This window comes from Takifugu rubripes, chromosome 13, assembly GCF_901000725.2.
Source record: "Takifugu rubripes chromosome 13, fTakRub1.2, whole genome shotgun sequence".
NCBI lineage: Eukaryota > Metazoa > Chordata > Actinopteri > Tetraodontiformes > Tetraodontidae > Takifugu > Takifugu rubripes.
In genome coordinates, this window is record NC_042297.1 from 13,290,884 (window position 1) to 13,314,567 (window position 23,684).

General features: G+C 42.2%; 1 protein-coding gene across 3 annotated transcripts in view; it reads left to right on the plus strand.

The window, feature by feature from the left end:
* luzp2 (leucine zipper protein 2) overlaps nucleotides 1-23,684 on the plus strand; it is a 66,210-nt gene that overhangs the window by 30,422 nt on the left and 12,104 nt on the right. For 2 of the 3 annotated variants that reach the window (XM_029846390.1, XM_003969787.3), the window contains exons 2-6: nucleotides 6,091-6,211; nucleotides 9,537-9,607; nucleotides 11,437-11,518; nucleotides 14,849-14,911; nucleotides 22,078-22,140. In XM_029846390.1, the coding sequence (XP_029702250.1) occupies nucleotides 6,091-6,211; nucleotides 9,537-9,607; nucleotides 11,437-11,518; nucleotides 14,849-14,911; nucleotides 22,078-22,140 (400 nt within the window). The remainder of the gene's footprint in view (nucleotides 1-6,090; nucleotides 6,212-9,536; nucleotides 9,608-11,436; nucleotides 11,519-14,848; nucleotides 14,912-22,077; nucleotides 22,141-23,684) is intronic. The other variant, XM_029846389.1, reaches the window with a different exon arrangement.

Sequence of the window (23,684 nt, forward strand, 5' to 3'; positions counted from 1 at the left end):
CAGCAGTGCTTTGAAATACAACCCTCTGGTGCTAACAGATGCCATTAGAGTCCCGGCTCAGCAGAGGAGCACAGCTGTGCATCCAAGATGCACTTCAAACATTCCAAAATCTCCCCTCATCATCCTTGACGTCCACCTGGATATTAAAGAAAAGGTCCTGTTGATCAAAGAGCAGCTAATGCATGAAACGAGGAGGGGTGAAGCCATTTTAGGAATATTCATCAGAAAATTGCCGTCGGGCCAAAGCTCTTGTTGTTTTCTTTCCGATCAAAGATGAGACAATAAAGAACACGTACGCTGGTGACTCCTGACTGGGCAAAAGAAAAATCACTTCAGACAATCCTTCTCCATACAAGTTGTCTACATTTAAAACCAAAACCACTAAAACACGACTGTGTAAAAAAAGAAAAAAAGGTGAAAAGAATCTTCAAGACTGGGGGGAAATAACATAATCATATAGGGGCATTAAATAAAGCTTTGGTGTGGTTTACGTATGTGTGAGAACGACGTCCACGAGGGCATCATAACCCACAACTTCCCCCGCAGACTAATTCCTGGGAATGGGAGGATGAACGCTGGTCTGAATTCATGCATTTGGGCAGCTCAGATCTCTCTTTTGTCGTCTCATTGTGTGCAGCGTTCCTCACAGGTCTGCTCCCTACTGCTGGAGAGCCTGACTCATGTTTGGTTTTGCTTTGCTTTACGTCACGGTCAGCATAATAGCAGCCTGCAGGCTTTTCTGTGCAAAGCTGCATATTTAGTCGCATTCAGGTGCTTTAAGGCGCCTAAAGAGGAGCCGTTTTGATGAAAAGGTTGACGGAAGATTCATTTAAAGAGGTGGCAATGTGGCAAATCAATGGGGCAAGTGAGAGAAGTCAGAAAACCAGCTCATCCCCTCAATCAAAGACAAGAGCCCAGCAACTGTCAGCCTGTCTGGAGCAAAACAATTGATCCTAATGCCGTCTCGCCTTCGCAGTTTTCCATTTTGGAGCCGACTGCTGGGTTATCAGCTCATCCAGGCCTAAATTCCTCATCCCACACTCTCCCACTGCCATTTATTGCTTTTTTCCCCAGTGACGTAGCGGACGTGAAGACACTTCCTGCAATGGCCTTGATGTAAAATACGTGTGTTAAGAATTTATTATCCGACAGATGCTACCGTAAAACAATTAAATGCAAAAAAAAAAAGAAAAAGAAAAAAGAAATTCCAACAACCAAAACACACATTTTGTCCATTTTGTTTCCCATGTTAGACCCAAACTACTAGCACCAGTCCTTTACTCTGGTCTGCTCGGTGGGCATTTGTTACCCATGCCTGGTTAATTATCCGTGGTTTATGATGCCCTCCCGATGGTCTGTGGTCTGTTACCCTCTGCACTCTCAGCAAAGAATAGCAGATGACTTGGAGTGTGTAAAATTTGCTTCTGCGTGGGAAGGATCAAACACGAGCACTGGGAAGGCGTCAAAGGACACGATTAATCGGCAATTCTTTTTCCGAGGATCTTCGTTAGCTGAGAAAGTTCCCAGCAGGTAGCTGGTTGCTTCCTGACCAAATCAACACTATATGTAAATAATGAGCATCCTCCAGTCGTCTGCTGTGCATCTTTGAGATGAATTTGAGCATCTTTGAGATGAGGCAGAAGATTATATGTGTATCTCCTCCTGCGTGGTGCTTTTGGATCACAGAATCCTACGATATACGTGAAATAATACGCAGAATCACAAGAAAACCTTCCCCTCACAGCCTCCTGGGGTTTTTCTTCCTTCCAACAACCTCATACTTTTTCAGTTGAGGTTGTCCCGACGATGTTGCCTCTGGTGAAAACATACAATCAGCATAATTCCTGCAGCATTATCCCTGCCAAATCCAGGAACAAAGCTGGATTACATGTCAGGAAAATGTTTCTCTAGGAAAATGTAAGGTTCAAAAGGGATTGCTTTTTAGTCTGCCACATCAAAAAGCCTTGATGTTGGAAGAGAAGGTCTTTTTAGAGTAAACACAAAAGGGCAAGCCTAATGCAGGTTAATTATAGCACAATCATCAATGCTGTTAACGGCGTTGCATAAAATCAGAAAAGCTTAGAGGGACAGAACTGCATTTGATACCCATATATCTCTAATTGTAGCTGTCAACCATGTGAAGGTGCTTCCAAAACCATCATTAGAACAACATAATGCAGGTCCCGGGATGTGAAATACCATTGTGAGATGGAACAAATGAGCCAGGCATTATACATCAATCTGAAGGGAGACAAGGCACAAGTGTTTATCTCTGTATTATGCAAAGTGCAGCGAAGGCCGAGCGTATGTGAGAGGAAAAAAGCAAAAACAGTCTGTGACAGGGATGATATCAAAGGAAATGGCTTCAGCTTTTTCCAGTTTCCTCACTTTAGTCGAGAAGGTTTTATGGACATGACAGCCAAAGAGAGCAGGCTGCCTCTTGTGATGAGCTTAACAAAAGGCAGAAAAAGGAGGGGGGGGGGGGGTTGACTAAAAGAAAAACTGAGAGAGCGACAAAGATACTTGGATGATGCTTTGTACTTTTTATGAATTCTTATTTCCCAGATACATAGTCGGGATTGTTTAAAGTGGTTGCTTTCAATTTCTTATGGATTATAAATGAAGTTCCAGGAGATAAGGCTTATTGAAGCCACCCCATCTTTTCCCAAAACTCACAAATGTTTGTTGGCGCTACTTTTTATTGACAGGTGACCATTTCCCCAAGTGCCTTCCTGCACGCGCACGGTCTTGTTTCCAAGCACATGCAGATAATAGGCTCAATGTCGAGGGATCTACTTTTGCGTGAAAATGCCCGTGAGGAATCGCAGAATTATTCATTCAATATGCTAAGTGTTTCTGTTTCAACATCTTAAATCTGCTTCGGTGGGAAAATGCACAACTAGAAAGAAACAGCTGGAAATAGCAGCAGGATCAACGTACGGCTTCAAATCCACCGCTCAAATTCAGAAGAGGCATATATATTTCAGAGCGCCGATGCTTTAGATAATTAACCAGGGGGTCAACATCTTCTAACCACTCACGCAAACATCTTTAAGATAGCAAAGCCATTACTTCACCGCCCATCCCAATTTCAATCCCATAAACCGAGAAAGAATGAAGGACGGCAAATATTTGCATCATTTGCTCATGTGTTAAATTGGTTTATGCTGCCTTCATCTATCCGATTTATTCAATAACTAAATAGCTTCTGCTCTTATAGATATTTTTTTACATCTTATATTCTTCCAGCTTGTGGTGGCTGGATACTTACGCTGTCATTTACAGCCTCGTGGTCAAATTGAAACTTTTGACTGACCATCGGGAGGTGTTAACATTTGGTTGTGCACTTTTGTGCATATGTGCAGAGCAGACGTGTAGTGTTGCTCACTGACCGCCCCCGGAGAAGCAAAACTGGCTCCTTCACTATAAACCCGTTTCATTACATCACCAAATGATCAACTTCAACAGCAGACATGTCCTGGCATGGGCGCCATTAATACCCCCCCGTGTGTGATATTTATACAGCAGTTGGTAAACATGGCTGACGTCGGTGGCGGATGTTGGATGGTGGCCACGCTCTGCTGGAGGAAAATATTAATTCAGAGACAGACCTTGGGCAGTCCCCCTTATTAAAGCTATTCATTTTCACCCTTCTAATGGTGTAATTAATCCAGCCTGAAATTGGAAATACCACATAAACTGCTGTCTCCTCGTAATCTGCACAAAGCAAATAAACTCCATTTTTATTCAGGGGCTGTTTGGTTTTGTGGCTCCTGCCTGATACAGTGCTGAATATTAAACGGGAAGACAGACGGGTGATGTGTTCAGCGTGTTCCACATAGGACCCAGGCTCGATCTGGACCAGCACGTTCTGATGCGATAATGAGATTTACTGCTGGACCAAAGCAGATTCACCTGTAGAGTCAGAACCATCAGGCCAGCAGGTTCAGTCTACACAATATGCAGATGATGTTCAACAACACCACAGTGAAGATGTTTATTAATGTTCTAAATACTGCGGACAAAGAGGCAGTAGAAACAGCACAACGAAAGGAAAACTCCATGCAGTTTTATCAGCTGGGGACGTGTGGGATCGGGATTGAGGTGCTCGCCTTTCAGCTAAAGGTGTGTAATAAAAAAGTCCACAGGGGCAGCCTCCGATGATGAAGAGTCCACTGAAATCCTTTTAATTGGTGCTCATCTGCAACAGGTCCGTCTGCTGAAATTCATTTCCCAAAAGTAGCTATGAGCATTTATAAGATTGCATAAGATTGCTCAATCTGCTCTTTGCTCATTTAGTAGCTAATTTCTGAGCAGAATATGGGGGACGGCTTCGTTGGCATTGGGCCACATGGGTGGATGGACGGATGGACAGATGTTACCCATGGCTCAATTAGGCTCATACACCATTTGTATGAAACATGTAGGCCACAAAAAATGGTCTTGATTAATTATTTCTACCTTTTTGAACAAACACAGGCAGCAGAGGAGACACACTCAGCCAGTCCTGCTCCCGGCAGCCTATAGCTGCCCTCACCTCGGGTTCTCTTATTGAGACATGGCTTGGCTGTTGACTGTTGTGTTAGGTAGCCTTTCTTTCAGCCTCGGCAGTTCTGCGGGGTCAGACCCGCTCTGCCTCAGATGGCAAAGACATATTTTCCTCAATAATCAGAGCCAATAAACCTTGACACCCCATCACTCTCTGGGTTTGACTGCACCTGCGGATGGACAGACAGGCCGCAAAAGATCTGCTACTGCTCTGTTGCTGTGTGCCCGTAGGTTCCATTTGTGGTGAGAATTTTCTGTCTGGCACTTTTCTGCCACAGCAGTGGACTCTCACAGTTCATGGTGCCGACATGCAGCCGTTACTACTGGTTTGTAATGAGCAGTTTATGGAAGAATGAGGGGAACCATGGGAACTATGTGTCTCCGTGTCAGGGGTATTATTTACTTCATAGAACCTCAGGGCCTTATTCTATTAGGTTGTAAACACTGATCGGGGACCAACCCCCACTTGTCTTCCATGTTTGGATGCAACTTTGTATCCCTCAAAGTCGCGCAGTAGATTTCCGATTGACTTATTTTTTTACGCGTTGATAAAGAATCTAACCAAATGTTTGAACAAGGTCAAAGCCGAAACGATTACATTTAGAATAACAGCAACCGTTAAAAAAGGGGTTAGTCAAAATTAAGGAGCGGGGTGATTAAAACTGAAAAAAAAAATGATCGAAAACTATTAGATGAACAATTTCCTTTTGTGCTGAAGTTTGTTGGGTTCAGTCAATGTTTTCATTTGTAAGCATTCCAATACAAATTGAGCTATAGTGGCTAAGGATACAAAAATGTCTTCCAATTCCTTTTTAGTGATGAAGTCTCTCATTCCCATAGTGATCAGCTAAGCTTTTAAATGTCAAAAGTGAAAAACATGCCTTAGAATGAAAAACATATCTGAGAAGCATATAGAGCCTTGTGGTCGTGCTAACCTCTAATAACTCCGATCAGTCTGACCTGCCAATATAGCAGCAGCCTGTAGAATATTTTTCACACTTATTGGCCATTAGATCAATTCTTTAATCATGTATTTATCCCAGTGTCTAACTAAGGAATAAATAATAAATTACTGCTGTCGTTCCTTTTATCTTTATTGATGTTAGTGTTTGTCATTAGTATTTTAATAACAAATTTAGAGGCTAAAGGTCTTGTTAATTTAATTGCTTTTGGGGAAATTGTGGCCCTCGTTTGTGGCCATCCTTCAGTCAGTAAACTGGGATGTAAGATGAATCTGACAATATAAACGTTTAGAAAGCATAAAGAGAATCAGATGAGAATTATAGAGCCACCAATTTTCAGATTGACCTCCTTTGGATTTCTGGTGTTCATTGTGTCCTGCTCAAATAAATGAAACTGTCTTCATAATGGCTGGAGCTCACCATCATAACATTGGCTTCTATTAAAGCCTGGAAATGAAGCTCTGATATATCCAGAATTTACCTCTTTAAAACATGCACAGTAGGATATAAACTGATCTTTTTCTTGACCACTATATCCCGACTCCTGAACATAATGCAACCGTGCTCTGTTTTTCCTCAGCAGACATGGCTACGATGGGCTGGAAAAGAAGCTAAAGGAAGTGTTCAGTGAACGCACCAACATCCTGCACCAGCTCTCCAAAACATCAAAGGAACTGGACAGCATAAAAGGCAACCTTCAGGTAGGCAGCATCATTGTGAGCGACATGGCCGCGTTTGAAGGCCAAGCCTGCCCTGGCTTCTGGGCTGGAGCTCATTTTCAGCCTGTCTGACGATGAAACCCCTCCACTCTTTTCATATGATTTTCAATTAATCTGCTATCCAATCATTCGCTCACCAACTATGGAATATATGTATGTGAAAATGTTTATAGTTGGCTGAGGCCAACTCATGCTATTTGCAGGAAATGTACCGGGAATTGCAGCTGTTGAATATGTAAATTGGTGGTTTTGAGAAAACTTCAGATTCAGAAACACACCAAAGAGGCTAACGTTCGGCCTGGCCGTCACGTTGATTATTAGTACATCTGGCCAGAATTTCCTGGGTCTTCATCTGTGTGACGCTAATGAACAAAATCTTGTCTTAGCAAGCAACTCTTCCCAGCTTGCAGTGAGAATCACCAAACAAACACGGTTGATGTCCGTTGGTGTTTCCCTGGCATAATATTGGAAGCTGGAATCTTCTCTGGCGTGTGAAATCTGTTGGCGAGCGCTAAAAGCTAACGGTCACCTCTTTACATGTAAAAGGAAAAGTCCCACACCGCGGGATTAACAGATGGCCAGTGTTTGCTGAATCAAAACGATGGAGAACAAATTACTTCTTTGATTGTGCGGTTTGTGGGTTAATGAAGGTGCAGGTAGCTTTTTATTTTATTTATTTTTGAAACTGAAATAAATTTTACCTTTTTGCTTTCAATATTGCTACAGGCTTTTGCTTCCATTAATGGTAATTAAAGACATCTTTGTACACAGTGAACCTTTTAGAGCTACCAGAACACCCAAACTGCTACAGCAAATTCAACAATGATGAGGCTTGATTAAAAAAAAAAAAAGGGTATGAGAGGGGTCTTGTATATCTGTCATGAGCATTAAACCTCATATCAAGTAATATACCTCATTATACTATAGATATTTCAATTCTGGGAGTCGAAAAACACAATTATCTCAGTTAAAGATAATGCATATAATGCAATTTTCCACCGGTCGGTTGAGGTCAGCTTCATTACCCATTTCCACAGAAAATGAAGATTCCATTTTTTCCTGAACAGTTTAATAATCTCTAATGTTTTACTGGCACACGCGTGTACGGCAGTGATCTGGTAGAAAGCCCCTCTTGGCCATTTACACCCTGGGTGCTGATAATGCTGAGACGGCTTATAAGCTTCAGGCAACTTTTTCTTTGCGGATCCACAGAATTATCAGAAAATGAAGTTGGATAATCGTGCACACTTCTTTTTTTCATGCGGCCGTGCGCTTTTTGATGGACGCGCAGTGTTTCTGCTGCAGCATGCAGAGTCTGATTACCATTTTCCCCGGGGTCCGCTTTGATGTCTGTTCACTCCAGGCGAGATGCATTGGCATCTTCCTACACCGGCTCTGCTCAAGCACACTGGTCAGGGCGGAGGCTTGGCTGGCAGCACGGAACTCCTCTTCGGGGCATGCGCATCATCTACATATAAATCGAGTTAAGGGAAATCATGTCAAACGAGGGAAACATTTTGAGTTTCTGCAACTATTTGATGTGAAGTGATTATAGCTCTAATGAGTGGCCTAAAGGTGACATTCAGTGACCCTCATAAATAAGATTTCTCTGACAAGGAGTGTCTTTGTGGCAGAGGCCTTGAGGTAATAAGTCTGTAAAAATAAAAATAAAAAAAATAAAAAAATCAAAGGAAGGATAAATGCTTTGGTTGTTTAAATTCAATGTCATAACTACATCACCTCAGGGAGCGCTACTAAATACATTCCTGTTTGGAGTTTGCAAAAGAATTTGATAAGAATTCATACACCTCAATCTATTTAGCCTTTTATGTCAGCCGGCGCGATCGAAGCACACGTAAAATAAGTCTTCCTCTTTCGTTTTGTAGCCTTTCAAAGTAAAGCTTGGACACGAACATTATTCGTGAGCCGCGGATCGTCATGGCTGGCCTACATTTTCAAGGTCGTTGCCAGGGATTCTTTCCTCCTCTACATGAACAGCGACCACACTAACAAATCGCACCTCCCTGGATCTGCTCCCCCGAAGGTTGAGCGAGACTCCAAGAAAACCAAATGAAGTGAGAGAACCGAAAGACTGAATAATTGAGGGACGTATTTAAATCCATGTCCCAGCAGTGCCTTTTTACAGTTGGAGGGTTGTGCAATGATTCTCACGGCACTGGATGAAACAACAGTAACATAACGCCACAGTGGCATGTGATCTGCTGCCTATTCTCCTCCTTCACACTTTACATTTACATTGAAGAAGCATGCAGAAATGTCTCTGTTCTTCGCTGTGTAAAAGAATGAAATCAGCTTGATTGAGGGCATAAATGATTCAGGCAGAGTAAAGATTAAAGTCACTCAAAATGCCGGTATTCAAAATTTTGTAGTGAAGCGAAAATCACTGCTTGCTGGTTGGATGTGTACACAGATCATTTAAAATGTCTACAAAGTGTAGCACATTTAGCAAAGGGAGAAGTCAATTAAATCTGGAGTGTTTTATTACAAAAATAAACCTCTCCACACTAAATGTTCTAGCTTTGGGTTGAGCCTTATTTTGGGAAGGATAACACAAGGAAGCAGTGGATTGGAATTAACCTGTGAAGTAGTTCTTTGCGTTGAATTTGCAGGGATAAAAGTGATCTATTTTCAATAATTGTGCTGTATACCCAGAGAAAAGGAAAGAACATGTCCTCACTGACAGAACAGAGGGATGGGGGGGTTATGGGAATGTTAATTGCCACAGACATTACCTTCAGGCACCGGTTTTTTCCCCTCCTTGAGTTCACGATTTCTTAGAACTTTTAAAATTGCTCTTCTTCGGCTCGCAACAAATAGAAATATCTAGGAGGGCTTGTTAGGCAATCACAGATCTGACTAATCCATAATTACCTAGCAGGCAGATATTAGGCACCAGTAGAAGCCAATCTGCATGTCTGTCTGCACCTTCGTTAGGATTTTCAAAAGACACCAAATGGGAGATGTTTACAGGATATTTACATCTGCGGGGTATCCGCTGCCTCGTTTTCAAATAACCACTCAATTATTTCATGATTCTAGGGCTTTTGCTGGTTTACTACAGTGTTCTTCTGTTTCAAAGTTTACTCTGGAGCTTTGAGCATCTGCTCAGAGCACTTGGCAGCCTTGAAAACAGGAATTTATCAGCATCATTTATTGTACAGTTCTAGGAAATCATATTCAGTTCAGCTCTCTCCTGAACGTTGGTTATATATGTATGCATGCTGCCTTGATGGCCTGTGTTATGCAGAACGGTCTTACCTGAAAAATGTCGTCTGTTCTCTTTTAGACATTGAAAAATGATGACTTTGTGGCCAAGAAGGATGTTCAGAGGATCCTGGAGCTCAGCCACAAACAGAGGTAAAGTAGCAGCATCGTTGGGGCTGTCGGCTACCCCCAAAACTTTGGTTAAAAACCTTCCTTGTGATGTGAAGGTCCAAATCATCATTACCACTGAACAAGATTCAATGGAAGAATTGTTTGATTTGTTCACTTTGACTTCTGTGATTTGGAGACTTGCATCAGAAATATGGATTACTCCTCCAGTCATTAAGGAAAATAAATCAAGTAATAATGTAATTTACTAGCATTAATTCTTGCAAATCTGCAAATAACAATAGATACAAATATACTCATCAGACACGTAATGTTTAATCTTTTCTGCATCGAGCTGGAAAAGGGTTGACACAAAAGTCTTCCCTGTTAGGAACTTCTGAATAATTGCTGGGTGTAATGAGACTTTCAATGATTAGGACTCATCTCTGGCCTTCACTCTCTGAAATGTCAGGCTGATTGAAGTCTGGCCCCGTGTGTGAAGTATCTCGATGGCCAATCAATAACCCATCACCACAGTACGGCGGCTCTTACACGTCTAAAAACAATAATGCGGCAACTTGAATCTCGGTGTCTGGACACCGATTGTGATCGGGAGCATAATTTATATGCCCTTGCAGCTTCCATGCCTGCCACACCTGATTACCACTTCACTCCTTTGAATCATCAGAGATCTGGTGTTTTTACCAAAAACAATAAAAATACGCAGATACATGTTATTTATTGACCAGGAAAAAAATGTAAAGGTTCATAAACTTTGGGGTAGACGCGATGTTTTCATGCTCTCTGCCTCATATGCACCTGCAGAAGACATCTCTCTCTCCTGTTCACTTTTCTGTCAGCTGGGACAATTTGGATATTATTTTTACAACATGCTTCCCGGTCCTGCACACGGGAGATGAGAATATAAATGAAATGCCAGAGCATTGGTGGTTGACTGGCTGCTGAGGGGAGGAAAAAATCTGCCAAGAGACGGGAGCCACTATCAGATAAAAGACAAGGGGATCAGGCTTCTGTGCAGTGAGACACCTTCAATGGTGACGGACAAACGGATGCATTAGTGTGTGTTTCTGCACTCATACCAAGAAACCATAAATAGACCATTTGAATTTAGCCGGGCTCGAATGCTTTGTTGAAAATCACTGACCCAAATCAGCTGCCCACTCGATCCATAATTCAGCGTGCACGACTGGTGCCTGCGTTCCGGAGTGCCAAATACCACACAAATATGCGCGCCGTTTGAACTGATTCAATATACATCGAACACGACTCCGCGCAGACTGTCTCGAGAGATCCGGCGCGTCAGTCTGCTGAATCAAGGCTACAACCTTTTTAATGCACGTATTCTTGACCATTGATGATATCGGACTGTGACCAGATATTCATCCATCAGAAAACTAACTGGGGAAATTGGAAACATCGCTAGAGTCTTAAAATGTTGACGATAATTGACAAATTGTACACCTACACCCTCTGGTAGTATGTTTAATTTAGGCTTCATGTTATATTTATAGCAGATTTTTTTGTCTACTTACAGTAAAAAAACAAATCTGGCCTAAATGGGGACTTTGTCACAGATACAATTGCATTACAAATTTCATAAAGCCAACCAATTATAGCTTCGCCTAGTGGAACATTAATTTATTTTAGGGCTTTCTTGTTAAAGGCTCAAAAAATTGTATTACCATCTAATCCCATAAACCCTGAGCCATAAAACACTTGGCAACGCAATGAAACTTGGTCAAAACAAATTGGTTTGTGTGCAGACGAGCTCTGGTGTTTAAGAAGGCCATTATGTTTCTGAGCGCTGGGGAAGATGTGCTAACGGACTGCCTCTCTCTTGACTCACTTGACAGAGAGGAAATGAAGTCCCTCCAGGCAGCCTTGCAGAAGCAGCTGGATGAGGCAAATGAGCGAGCTGAGAAGCAGCAGGCCACGGTGAGACGGCGCCGAACTGACCGTCAGCCTCCGGTCCCTCCTAAACAGGCCTGTCACCTGTCACACAGACCACTCGGTGTTCCGTGCTCATTACCCAGCCGGCCTGCTTTTTTCCATTTTCACCTCCTTGTACCACCTAATTGAAACCCTCAGAAAGGGTCTGATAAGGCCCTGTGTCTTTTCCCTGACACCCACAGTAAAATTAAAAAGACGGGCAGCCATTATAACCCAAGACCATGTACTGATCTATTCATCCATCTAGAGTAACCACCCTCCATCTTCATCCTTGTGTCCAGATGACCGGCACTCTGCTTCTAATTAAACTGCACACAGGTATCGTAAAAATGAAATTGGAATCTGGGTTCATTACTCATTTCTCGAGGGTAATCTATCCAGGCAAGATACCCAAAACACATTTATTAAAGCTTAAACAAGTGCAAAGATATTACATTTGCATGTTCAAAAATGATTAAATTAGTCCAACAATGGCTCTCGCCTATGCGCCAGGATGATGATTGTCAGGACAGAACATTGAGCGAGAGGAGGCTTCAGCACAGCAACAAGAACGGCAGTGACATTTAAGTAATGGAGATGTTCTGGTGACTCACAATGATTTGGACCGCTAACTACGGCTCTGAATTCACTGACTAATCCCAGAAATAACTACACAGAGAAAAGTTTTTATTTACAAACTTCAGAAAGGCTTCAAAAACAGAGCGCCTGTGCAGAATCTGGGATTTGCCCAAACTCCAAAAGCCAGTCACTGTTGGGTCCCAGCCCAGGTGTTCTGATACAAAATCGGTTGATTTTAGTTGAAAGCAGAGCTTGTTCCTCATCTTATTCTTGGGGACCACCTTCCGCTCCGCCGCCAACCACCTTATCAAAAAAAATCAGCGTGACGTCTGCTGCCAGGATGAGAGCGACAGAAGCCCTAGGATTCTGGGATTTCAATAAAAATCTGGTCTTATTACGGTTCCAGCTCCTGCGCAGTTACAAGGTTAAATGTACAATGTGATCAACAGCAGCCCGTCAGATAAACAACAGTCGAATAACATTTCACATGAGGTTGTATTAATTCTCCTGGCACCAGGGACAAATCCCTGTCGCCGGTTTTATAATTCGACTCCGACATTATGTTCCGCCAACTGTTATTTATAATCAGCACGATATTGAAGGTTTAAAAATGAAAAACAATCCAAAAAATCTTGGTGGCAGACGGATGCTTCACACGTTCGTCAGCACAAGACACCAAATCTGACCAGAAACATTTGAGAAGCGGGAAAAAAAACACACAGAGACCCAACATTAGGAATGTTACAACCATCCTAGCAGGTTCCTATTTCAGTATAAATGTGGGAAATGACATTCCAATCTCCATGGAACTCAATCAATCTTGCTATCTCATCCGAATGGGCATTTTGAAGGACAGTCTAGTGCTCTCTAACAAGCTCCAAGACAGTCTCAGCTGGTGTTTCATATATTTTTTACATTTGAGCTCACATCCATTATATATGCATGAAAGATCTGGTCTTGAAAGACTATCTGGGGAATATCTGCCAATTCTCAGCTGTAAAACCCCATTAAGATCAGGTGGGAAAGTATCCAGATGGAAAATGTTTCGTTGAAGGTGCTGCACTTCCAAACGACCATCATGATAAAAGTGGATTCTGTTTCATGTCAGCACGATGAAAGCTCATACACGGGACAAAAGGAGGCCAAGCATGGGCCATTGGCAGTTGTTTAGTGAAATATCTATAAGAATCACTTCAACATTAACAGATATATGTCTGATTTTGTGTACACCTCCTGAGGAACAAGTTGTTTTTTATTTTCCACCTTTCCACCATAACTGCTGCATCAGGGCGTGGTTTCAGCCCCTCCCTGGGGATGTGGTGATGACTGAAAGACTCAGACATGAATCGTGATGTTATCGCATTTAGCTCGGGGGGTGGTGAGTCAACTGGTGAGGCTTAGTTTATGACTCCCTGGGGCGGGTACCAAGTATGAGGTCATGAATCCTTTTGTCTTTGTCCTCCAGACAATCCAAAAGCCTCCTCTCAAGGACACACCGCGCCCGAAATGCCTTTTTACAATGAATTACCGGAAAGCTGAAAAAAAGGCCAACCATACACACACACACACAGTGTGTGGCAAAATCTGTGGCTTTGCCTGGCTGGTGAACACGAGCCACCGGCGTGCGGAGGGTTAGGGTTAGAACTGATAAAAGGAAGGAGATGAACAGAGATAACACTCAGACATAATAAATACAGTACTTGGAACATTGGAAATGGTTACTCACTGCCTGCAGTAGTTTATGAGTATTGTAACGTGCACTGTCGATCTGAGTTTAAGATGGAAAACGCCCCGACCAAAGATTTGCAAACCCAGACTGGCTTTCTCTACAGCACATTGGTGTCTGAGCCTTTGTTCTGTTACGGGGAGCGCTGCTCTTTAGCAGCTTCCAAATTGAAGAAAATGATGCTCATCCTGGTTTAATTGACAACTGCAAATCAGAGTGATCTCACCTCTCGCAGTTTTGTGATTATCACACCCCGATTCCCTGATTCACGGATGGGGCGCTTTTAAATTTTAAAGGCACTTTTCACATTATTTGTTTGCCCACTCTCGGGAGCGACGGCAGCAATTTAGCATTAACCTTTAATGCTATCGTGTCCTGCCCGGGGAGGCGAGTCAACTGCTGCCGTCTTGTTTAAGGCTCTCCGAGGTGATACTGGGTAGAAATGGGGGTTCTCTCTCCTACAAACTCCTGCACTTAAATGAGACAATGGACAGATCCAGAAGTGAACAACGGACAAATAAAACGACAGCTGATTAGAAAAGGAGCTTGTATCCATTAAAGTGTACCCAGATGAGACCATCTTTGAGCTTCATTCTTGTCCAAAGTGCTGCCCTGGCTGACAAGAGGTTTCATTATGATGAATGAGAGCAATGGAGTTTATCTGGAGGCAATCCCTCACACTGTCCTGGCCCTGTGAATAACACTCCCTTGAATGTGTATTAATGCGCTGCTGAAACTAGTCCTCCGATGCACATGCTATAAAGTTTCCCCTTTTTCTGTTTGCTAAATTTTGTCACGCCAAGATTTATGTGTTCATTTGTACCTAAAAGGCTCGGGGCAACAGGCCTGCAAGGATAGTGTCTGAAAAACAAAGGAAAGACTGCCTTCAATGTCCTTTAGAGGTGGATAACAGTAATTCTGGCGCTGCTTTTAGATTATTGAACATAACATCAAATGAGCCTCTGCTCATCACCGAATGGGAGTCACAACGACATATCAGTCTGATTATCTTCTGGTTATTTTCTCTTTAGATCAAGTTTCTCAAAGTGGAGATGGAAAAAAAGACCAAAATCATCAAAGATTTACAGCAAGAGGTGAGTCTTCGACCGGTACTCGGCAGCTGAACCTTTTTTGGGGTCTTTTTAATTCAATGATATTCATGTATTTGCTCCTATAATTTCACAAGACTGGAGGGGGGCTGGTTTCAATCAGGGGTGGCCGTACAGGCAGGAATTGATCTACTTCTCCAGAGTACGTTGGAGTGCCGTTTGATCGGCCTTGTGATTGTGACTGTCATGGTTCGTGTGGCTGACAAATTGGTTCTCTTTCTGCTTCTTCTACACCCCCCCACCCCCCACCCCACCGCTTGCACAACACTCCAACAACCATGTAACATGATGTACAGCAACTTTCCTTCTCGGTCCCATCAGTGTCGGCACAACGAATTTTGACATTTAATGGAAAGATATTCTGGTAAACACCGGTCCACCTCTATGAGGCGCACGGATTCTCTGGGACGTGCTGGTCAGCTTGGGTCCAGGTAAAAATGAAGAAATCTATCTTCAAACCTGCACTGTGACAATCACGATGCCAGAATCAAAATCCAACTTGAGAAAGGAAGAGCGGCGACGCCGTGTGTTTGGTACTGCATGCATGCTGCTTAATTACATGACAAGATCAAGATGGATGCTGTTGCACGGAGAGAAAAAAAACGCTCGCTGCTGCAGGGAGAAGGCAGATATTCACCAGATGTTCCCATTAATCTCAGACTAATTTCAAATGAATTGCGCCATGGTAACACAATCAAGTGCTTCAAATGATGATCCCTGTGACACACAGTGACTTAATCACATCAATTTACAGATACCAAACTGTTCAGAGCAGTTAGCTGCCAGAATCCAAGGTTGGTGTAAACATGGTAAAAAAAATATGATTGATATTTCAAAATAAAGGTCCTACGTCTGCAGCGGGCTCTCAGACATAAATTTAGGAGCTCTTCCATAATCGATCACTCCGTTCGCCTGTGCATGCACGTCTACGTGAGACAGTGAATCTTAACCGTTGAGCATTTTGCTTTTGGATAAGAACCAAAATGTTGACAGGGTAGACACAGAAATGTGATGGAGTTCAGCTTCATACAAAAGCTTTCCGCCACTGATGGAACCCTACGCACGCTGAGCCTGCCAAAACAATGAGTCGGCCAATAGTGTTGCCTCACACTTGACCTAAATGGGACTTTGATGGAATATAGTAGAAATGAAAAAATAGATAGATTTTGGCAGAAAACCCCCTGTGTGTCCCCCTGTGACCAAAAGCAGCATGGAGAGATACTGCACCAGGAGGAGGGTCTGGCAAAGAGACCTGGTCCAAACTGAACTATTGCCTCACACTTCGGCTACTGTACCATATTAGAGCTTTATTGTTGACATTTCCCTGTTGGCCTTATTCTCTTCCAGAGCTACTTATCTTGAAAATGGGCCTTAGGGGGTTTAGGAGCTTTTCTAATCACATAGAGGAAGGATCTTTGTGGGTCAGCTGGGTTCTGGAAACTTCACTCACACCTGTGATGCTCTGACATTTAAGCTGAAGCTCTGCGCAGGGGATCGTAAGGAACTATTTCCCTGTATCCAGCACGCATCTGCCAGGAAGCCTTGCATGCAGAATCTCAAAGGTCAAGCATGTTTCCCCCCCCATTCATAAAAAAGAAAACCTTATAGCATCATTTCTTAGGATAGAATAGATACAAAAAATGTCCTTAATTGTGATAGAACTAATTTCTCCTTTTCACGCACACATTGCACTGTGAAAAACGTAGTATTTTACATAAACTTTTCAGTTTATATGGGAAAAATGACCAGTCCCATCCAAAAGAGTCCTTATATGTCGCAATAAATTGTGTCTATGGGAAGGTGAAGCATTTTAGTTTCTTAACTAACAAATGAACTTTCATCAAGTTGATCTTTCCTGCCGATCGAGCCACATTTCACTTTCCTGATGTTTGTGTGAGTGTTTATATATGACTGAATATATAGTAATATCAACAGAAAGCGCTGCAGCTGCAGTCTGCCGTCTGCCGTGAAGTCATTATGAGTGAACTCTTTTCAGGGTCTATTTTAAGTATTTCCAGAGAGAATGATTTGCAGACCGATGTGCCTCCTGCTGGGATTCATCAGGGTCTCACTGAGAATTGTAATGGCTGGCTTTGCCACAGACTCGGCTCCTTGCCGCTGATGCTGATGATCTTTGCTCTGAAATGGCCTCCCATCATTGTCTTCTTCCTTTTATGTCGTCCTGATGTAATTTCACCGGCTAAATGGCGAGCATGGAAACGATGCATCAGGGCATTTACAGGATCCGACTGTGAAACTGGCCTAAAAGAGGTGGCAAAAAAAGGTGTAGGTAGGCGAAATATGAAAATCACATCATCGTTTGTGCTGAATGGACAAAGAAAAAAGTGATGGAGCAACTCAAGATGAAAGAGAGTTATTATGACGGTAGAGCAAAGTATGCAGTTCTTCCATATGTGTGGAGTTATCAGAATCCCTGCTGACTCAGTCCATCATGTGACTTCTTTAATGAGCTGCAGAATGCCTCAAATACTAAATTGATCAGGAGAGCCATTCATGAAGTTGTCAAGCCTGCTGCTTTGTATTTATTTAAAACACCGGCCAGAAACTTCATGAGCGTGCTCACGTAGCGTTGAGACCACTGCTGCCCTTCCCGCTCCACAGACCCAACTGAGTTACTGAACAACTGGAACTTTCTTTACACGGACTGAAATGAGGCCGGTGTTGAAGCAGCCAAAGTGTCTTAAATCACAAACAGCTTTGTGTTCTTCCTGTTTAAAGGGTTGTGCCTGACGAAGTCCTCCGGATATCTGGTGTGTCCACTTCTATCCAAAGTTGATATACAAATACATCAATTTGATCGTAGATGGACTTCCTTTTGTGTGTTGTGGTGTTTATCCAAGGTCAGCATTAATCTGGAGCCATCCTGAAAGTTCTGTCTTGTACATCAGAGGAGCTACGGCCAGAGGCTGCTGGACAGCCGTCCTAAAATCAACCAAGAATCTGTCAGATCAAAAGAATAAATAAATAAAAGAAGTAGTAAAAGAGAGAAGAGTCACAGATTTAATGTTTAATGACGAAGCATAAGAAAAGAGCCTCTTGCTGCTTGGCAGCACCGTAGAGATGGAATTCTGTGAGATTTATATATAAAAAATGTGCTAAACGGTCAGTCAATACCAGGAGCGTGCACGGTCTATGCACGGTCCGACCCCTCTGACTTCTGGCCCAGTCCTGGATGCCAGACACCAGTGAATCAGTGCTGAAAGCCACAATCAGCCATAACGTCACCGTTACTATGAAGGAAACTGCTGCCGGCTTCCTCCGAGTGTGAGTGTGCGGGACGTCTGACGGGATAATTCAGCCACCTGCTGACAACTCCTGCATTTATGGAGAAGTCCTCTAAAAGTGGGATTAAAATTTGTGTCAGTCATCAGCGTACGGCACATGGCGCCATTGTTGCACTGCGCTGATGTGTCCCACGTGTCTCAGGGGGTGCTGGTGTCAAGTTGTCACTCAGCAGTGGTACTTTATTCCTCACAGACGTCCATGGTTACAGATGCTACAAAAGTTTTTAGCTTTCAGAACGTTTTTAGAATGATGAAGAATATGACTATAACTCCTTTCGGGCCACTCAAGAGTACAGAATTCATGATCTGTTCAGCTTTTCCGCAGGAAGCTGAACAGATCTACAAAACTGTCAGTGCACACTACCCTACAGGAAAACAAAAAGACATAAAAAACTCTTTATGTCCCCTTGCTTAAAATATAATCCTTGAAAATGTTTTATGTACAAAATGATGCTGTAAAGAACTATTCTGCCTAAGGGGGGGGCTTTTAATGACCCCAAAATCTCCTACGTTCCCTTTTTACTGAAAAATCCTTATTTACTAGTTGAACTACCAGTAACACGGTTGCATATTTGGGTGGTTTGGGGAATTTTGGTGTCATAATACTGCAACTCCAGACACTTTGATTCTTTCCGATGCTCCAGAGTTTGGGGTTTGGTCACCAAATGGGTCGGATTCTGACACCAACAGGGCCCAAATGCTTCAATCCGGTGTGCGTGATGACCTTTAACCCTTCATCTGAAAGGCTTACATGTGACCCATTATTCCCATATGAACGTTCACAATGGTCGTGGCTCCAAAACAGAGGTCCAGTCGGTAGATGTGGAGACAACTGAGGTGAAGGGGGACTAAACCACTTCTGAGGGATCACCACCTTAGATTGTTATTGGATGCACCCCCCCTCCATCTGTCTGTGCCTCTGCATTGATTCAAACATCTCTGATGTATTTTCATGGTGCTGTAAAATGGTACATCTGTCTTTATAGCCTTCAGTCAGTCTGTCAGATTATTATTATAAGAATATAATGCACAATTGTTTTTCACGATCAAGAATTGATGGTTTAGAACCGTAAACTAGAACCATAACTTCCAGACCATGTGTCTATAAACGCTGCCATGTTTTGTTCCATTTTGTTATGAGTTTGGTTATTTAAGCCCTTTAATTGGGTTATAACCAGCGAGTGCAGATTTTGGACCATCTCACATATAAATGTTTGTGGGAAGTACAACCTGACATATTTTAGAAGGTGGACTTTATCCAGCTAAATAATGCACATGTAGCTGTGGGAAATCACTGGCGTCGAGGTCACAATCATCATCTGTGTCGTACAAACGTGTGTATTTTTTGCAAAGACGTCCCAGTGTGTATGTTGTAAAGTGTCGACCTGTGTCATGGTTCACTGGGGCCCTTTAATTGACACTGAAAATGAAGTTAGATCGTGTCATTAAAAGCAGCACTGCAGCAGCAGCACCGTCACGTTGTTTCTCCATCATGACAGTGAGGCTTCACTGACCTTTCCAGAGAAAATATGCTGCAACACTTCTCCCGACGTCTTTCCCACCCCTTCGACGTGTCGTGTTGCGTGCACGCCCGGATTTGTCTACCTTCAAGTCATACTTTCCTTCCTAAAAGAGACAGATGTGTGCAGGATATGGATTAAATTACCTGTTTGAAAGGAAAATGTAGGATACAGATGCAATTTTTAAAGGTATTTGGAATCACTTGTGTTCTGAATGTTATTTTGCCTTAAAGTAACTGCAGGTTTTTCCTCTTGCAATTTATGTAACTTTTATCTTACATAAAATATGAGAGGGAAACATACCAAATGAACACGTCAGGCACATTTTCCATTTTAACTGGGTAAAGATCTCATGAACACCTATATATTAATGCATTTGATCGAGATGTGGTCATAATTAGCATAATTCACTTTAACAAAGCGGACCTCATTGTCACTCCGAGTCGAGCCTGGAGACTTGTCACATTTCCTGACAGCTGCCAGTTTTGCACGTCCTTAAGTGTCGGTCCCACATACAGGTGAGATGTGCAACTGTGAGTCACTGAATTATAAAACCTCGACTATTTTTAGCTCACTTGTATGCATGTGTAATAAATGTGGGGGAGTAAAGGCCAAATGCATAAGAGGTGTGAAATCCAGAATACTGTTATAGCTGTTATGATAATGGCTTTGGGTTTTTATATAATCACTGTTGACAGTGAAAGTGAATCGTGTTCAAGGTTCAGGTTGCTGTTTGTACATATATAGTTTAATGTACACCAGCAACACACCTGTAATATCTGTCACATTTTGATTGGAGGTTATAAATGATGTGTTTTAACACCAGATAATGGTGATCAGTGAGCCACAATACTCACATGTCAGACAGGTGCGGTAGAAAATGTTTGCATCTGTGGCTTTAGCGCAGGCTCTAATATAGCACATTTGCATGCTATTTCCAATCTTCTTTCAGCTGCCAAAGGAGCAATATTCCAAAGGACAAGACATTTCTCTTTTAAAATAAGCATAAAAATGTAAAATTTACTGTATCTGGCAGATTTGTGGTGTTTTGGTGCACAGCCAGTTATTTCTCATTAACACTGAAGAGTCTTTTTGAAGGCAAACAGCAAGTCAGCAACATTCAGGACGAACGGGCAATCTTACCTTAAATTAACCCTAATAATGTGTCATCTGTATGCCAAGAAGCACAATCATGAGCTTTAATTAGCATTTCTTGTGTTTAGACTCAAGCAGGCACAAAAAATTCTGAGTAACCAGGTAAACTGACCTCCTACCTCACAAATTTCATACTATTAACATGGCAAAACATGCACATATTGTCTTTATACAAGGGTTTTAATTTTTTTTTTGGAGGGGGGGGAGTCCTTTTTCAAATGGCCTCATATTCTTGGTTTTTCTACAGCCTGAGCTTCAATCCTTGCGGCTGTAGACATGAATGACTCTGCTTTTTTATTGGCTCTTCAGGATTTAATGGTACTTCAGGTTGTGCAATATTTTAGTTAAAGGACGATCTTGCTAACAGGTAATTGGTAATTATATAGTGAAACTCCTGCCTTGCAAATGCTGGAATAACCCTCAGGTCCAGTTTCCTGTGTTTCGGTCTGCTTAAGTCCCATAGCTCTTTCCATTCATATCAGTGACAGAAGGAAAAGAGAAGAAATATCGTGAAAGTGAATTCTTTCATGCCGCCGTAAAGCGAGAGGAGTAATTTTAGCCACAGCGCTGTTAACTGCAAATACCTCAAATGTGGAGATGATCATTAAAACTTTATACTGTTTTTAAACCAGCTTTCTTCTGAGGCTGCCTGTAGTTTTCTTGTGTTGCAGCTCAAAACACCCCGTGTACAGGAAACAGCCACAGAACCCCACGGAGAAGCTAACGACGAACACCGCACATTTTACACCTCAAAGAGGAATTTATTCATCTATATGATTTCAGCGGGAGATGGATCGAATCATAATCTCCAGAATGGATTTAAATCTATTTCATGACGTGCTTAACTGGTGTAAAATTTCATATTTGCTGTGTTCTGTCCCTTTAATTGGATTTTCTTGACCTATTGCTTTCATAGTTAATGAATGAATAAATAGGTCATCGAGCTCACAGCTGCTCAGATCATGTTTGAAGTTCAGCCTGGTTCTGGCTCCTGATCCATTTGTGACCTTTCAGCGATGAGCGCTTGGCCTCTTCCTGCACGATGCCTTCACTGTCTGTGCTTCAGCCTCGGCAACAATTGTGTAATGGGCAAAAGGGAAAGAGCGCCATGAAAGAGATGACACGCGTTAGCAGCATTAAGTCTTCACATGATTCTCTTTTTCCCCCCCAGAACAAGAGCTTGAAAAACAAACTACTGTCAGGAAACAAACTTTGTGACGCCTACGCCGAAGAGGTAAGCCTTTTAAGCCTTTTTAAAGCAGTCTGTTCTGTAATAAGCTCTACAGTTGCTCATAGACAGCTTGTTGTTGTGTAAAATAGAGGATTTATGATAGTTATTTTTTTCAAATAATCATAGCTGAAGAACTAAGATTTTGGAAGGACTATTACTGTCCCAGCAATGCTGTAATTTAAATCTGTTTGTTGTTGTTTGGACAGTTTTAAAAGCAGGGGTGTGATGATTCTGGCAGGAAAGATTACTCACGAAGCTTAGTGTCGTTAGCATAAATTCAGTTGAACAGGAGGAAGAAACTGCAACAAAAAGCTTTTTGATGTCTTTTCATATTTAAAGCATATTACACCTGCTGCTAAAATCATTTTCTATTGCTTCTGATGTTCCATATTTTCTATTTATGATCTCTGAGCGGTGACTCAAAGATGCTGCTGATAAAACCTCTGAATTTTAATTTACAGTTTTAAAGCCACATGCCAGAACTGAGATTAGGAAAGATTTGCCTCCAGTGGGTAAATTTATAGCCACCATTGTCTTTTGTTTGACGTATTTTAGGAAAAGGGAACCTATTTGTTTGACTTATATTCTTTGGGAATTTCTAACTTGTATGCCGGCATAAATTTAATTTGGCGTGGTAATCGCTTTTTAGAAAGCAGCTTTAACTTGTGCCTGGTTTTCTGTGCGAGTTGGAGGATCAAGGTTTTAATCTGTTTTGTGTGCTTAGAATTAATCGGTTAGCACGAAACCACGGAACTAAACTAGTTGTATGGTTGCCAATCTAAGTTTCGCTAACCCACCTATTAGCTGGCTGTTGTTCGTATGCAACACCAGTATTAAATACAGAAGTCTTTCAAATCTGTGTGTGTTTATCCAGCACGTTTTGCTCTTTATCCCATTTACTGGGAATATCTTTCAGCCTTTTCAAACTCTTCCGAGAGCGCTGGACACTCGAGTGAAGGTTAGCGCTCCTCTGTTCAGTTAAGGGGAGCAGTTGTCTCAGGATTCATTGGACACGATCCTTATTCATAATATTCAGATCATATGCGTTACACTGGAGTCATTAGGGTTTTCTGTAATCAACCGGGTTCAAAAGCCTCATAATTAATTCTATATTTCCACGTCTGCCACAATTCTACGTGTGAGCAGACACAGGGATCAGCTCAGATTTGACCTTAACATTTTCTTTAGAGCCGTTCATTAAGAGAGGTGTGTGTGTGTGTGTGTGTGTGTGTTTATATGGTCTTTAGCTTTAGCTTGGATTGTAGCATCCAATCTCCCATCCTATACCCTGTATCACAATTACAACTGTGCACATTAAGCAAACAATTGTGTAAATTATGCTGATCCTCTTTATGTATTATTTGTATTGGGGGGAAAAAATTCATCCGAGTTAATTACAGAAAAATATGTGTGTCATTCAGGAGGTTTTGGCCGACGACCAGTCATCAGTTTGCTTCAGCTAATCAGACATGCTTCATAAATACAGTCAACTGGTTGAAGAGGGACAGAGCTGCAGCCAGGACACCCACGTCCTCATGCAGAGTGCA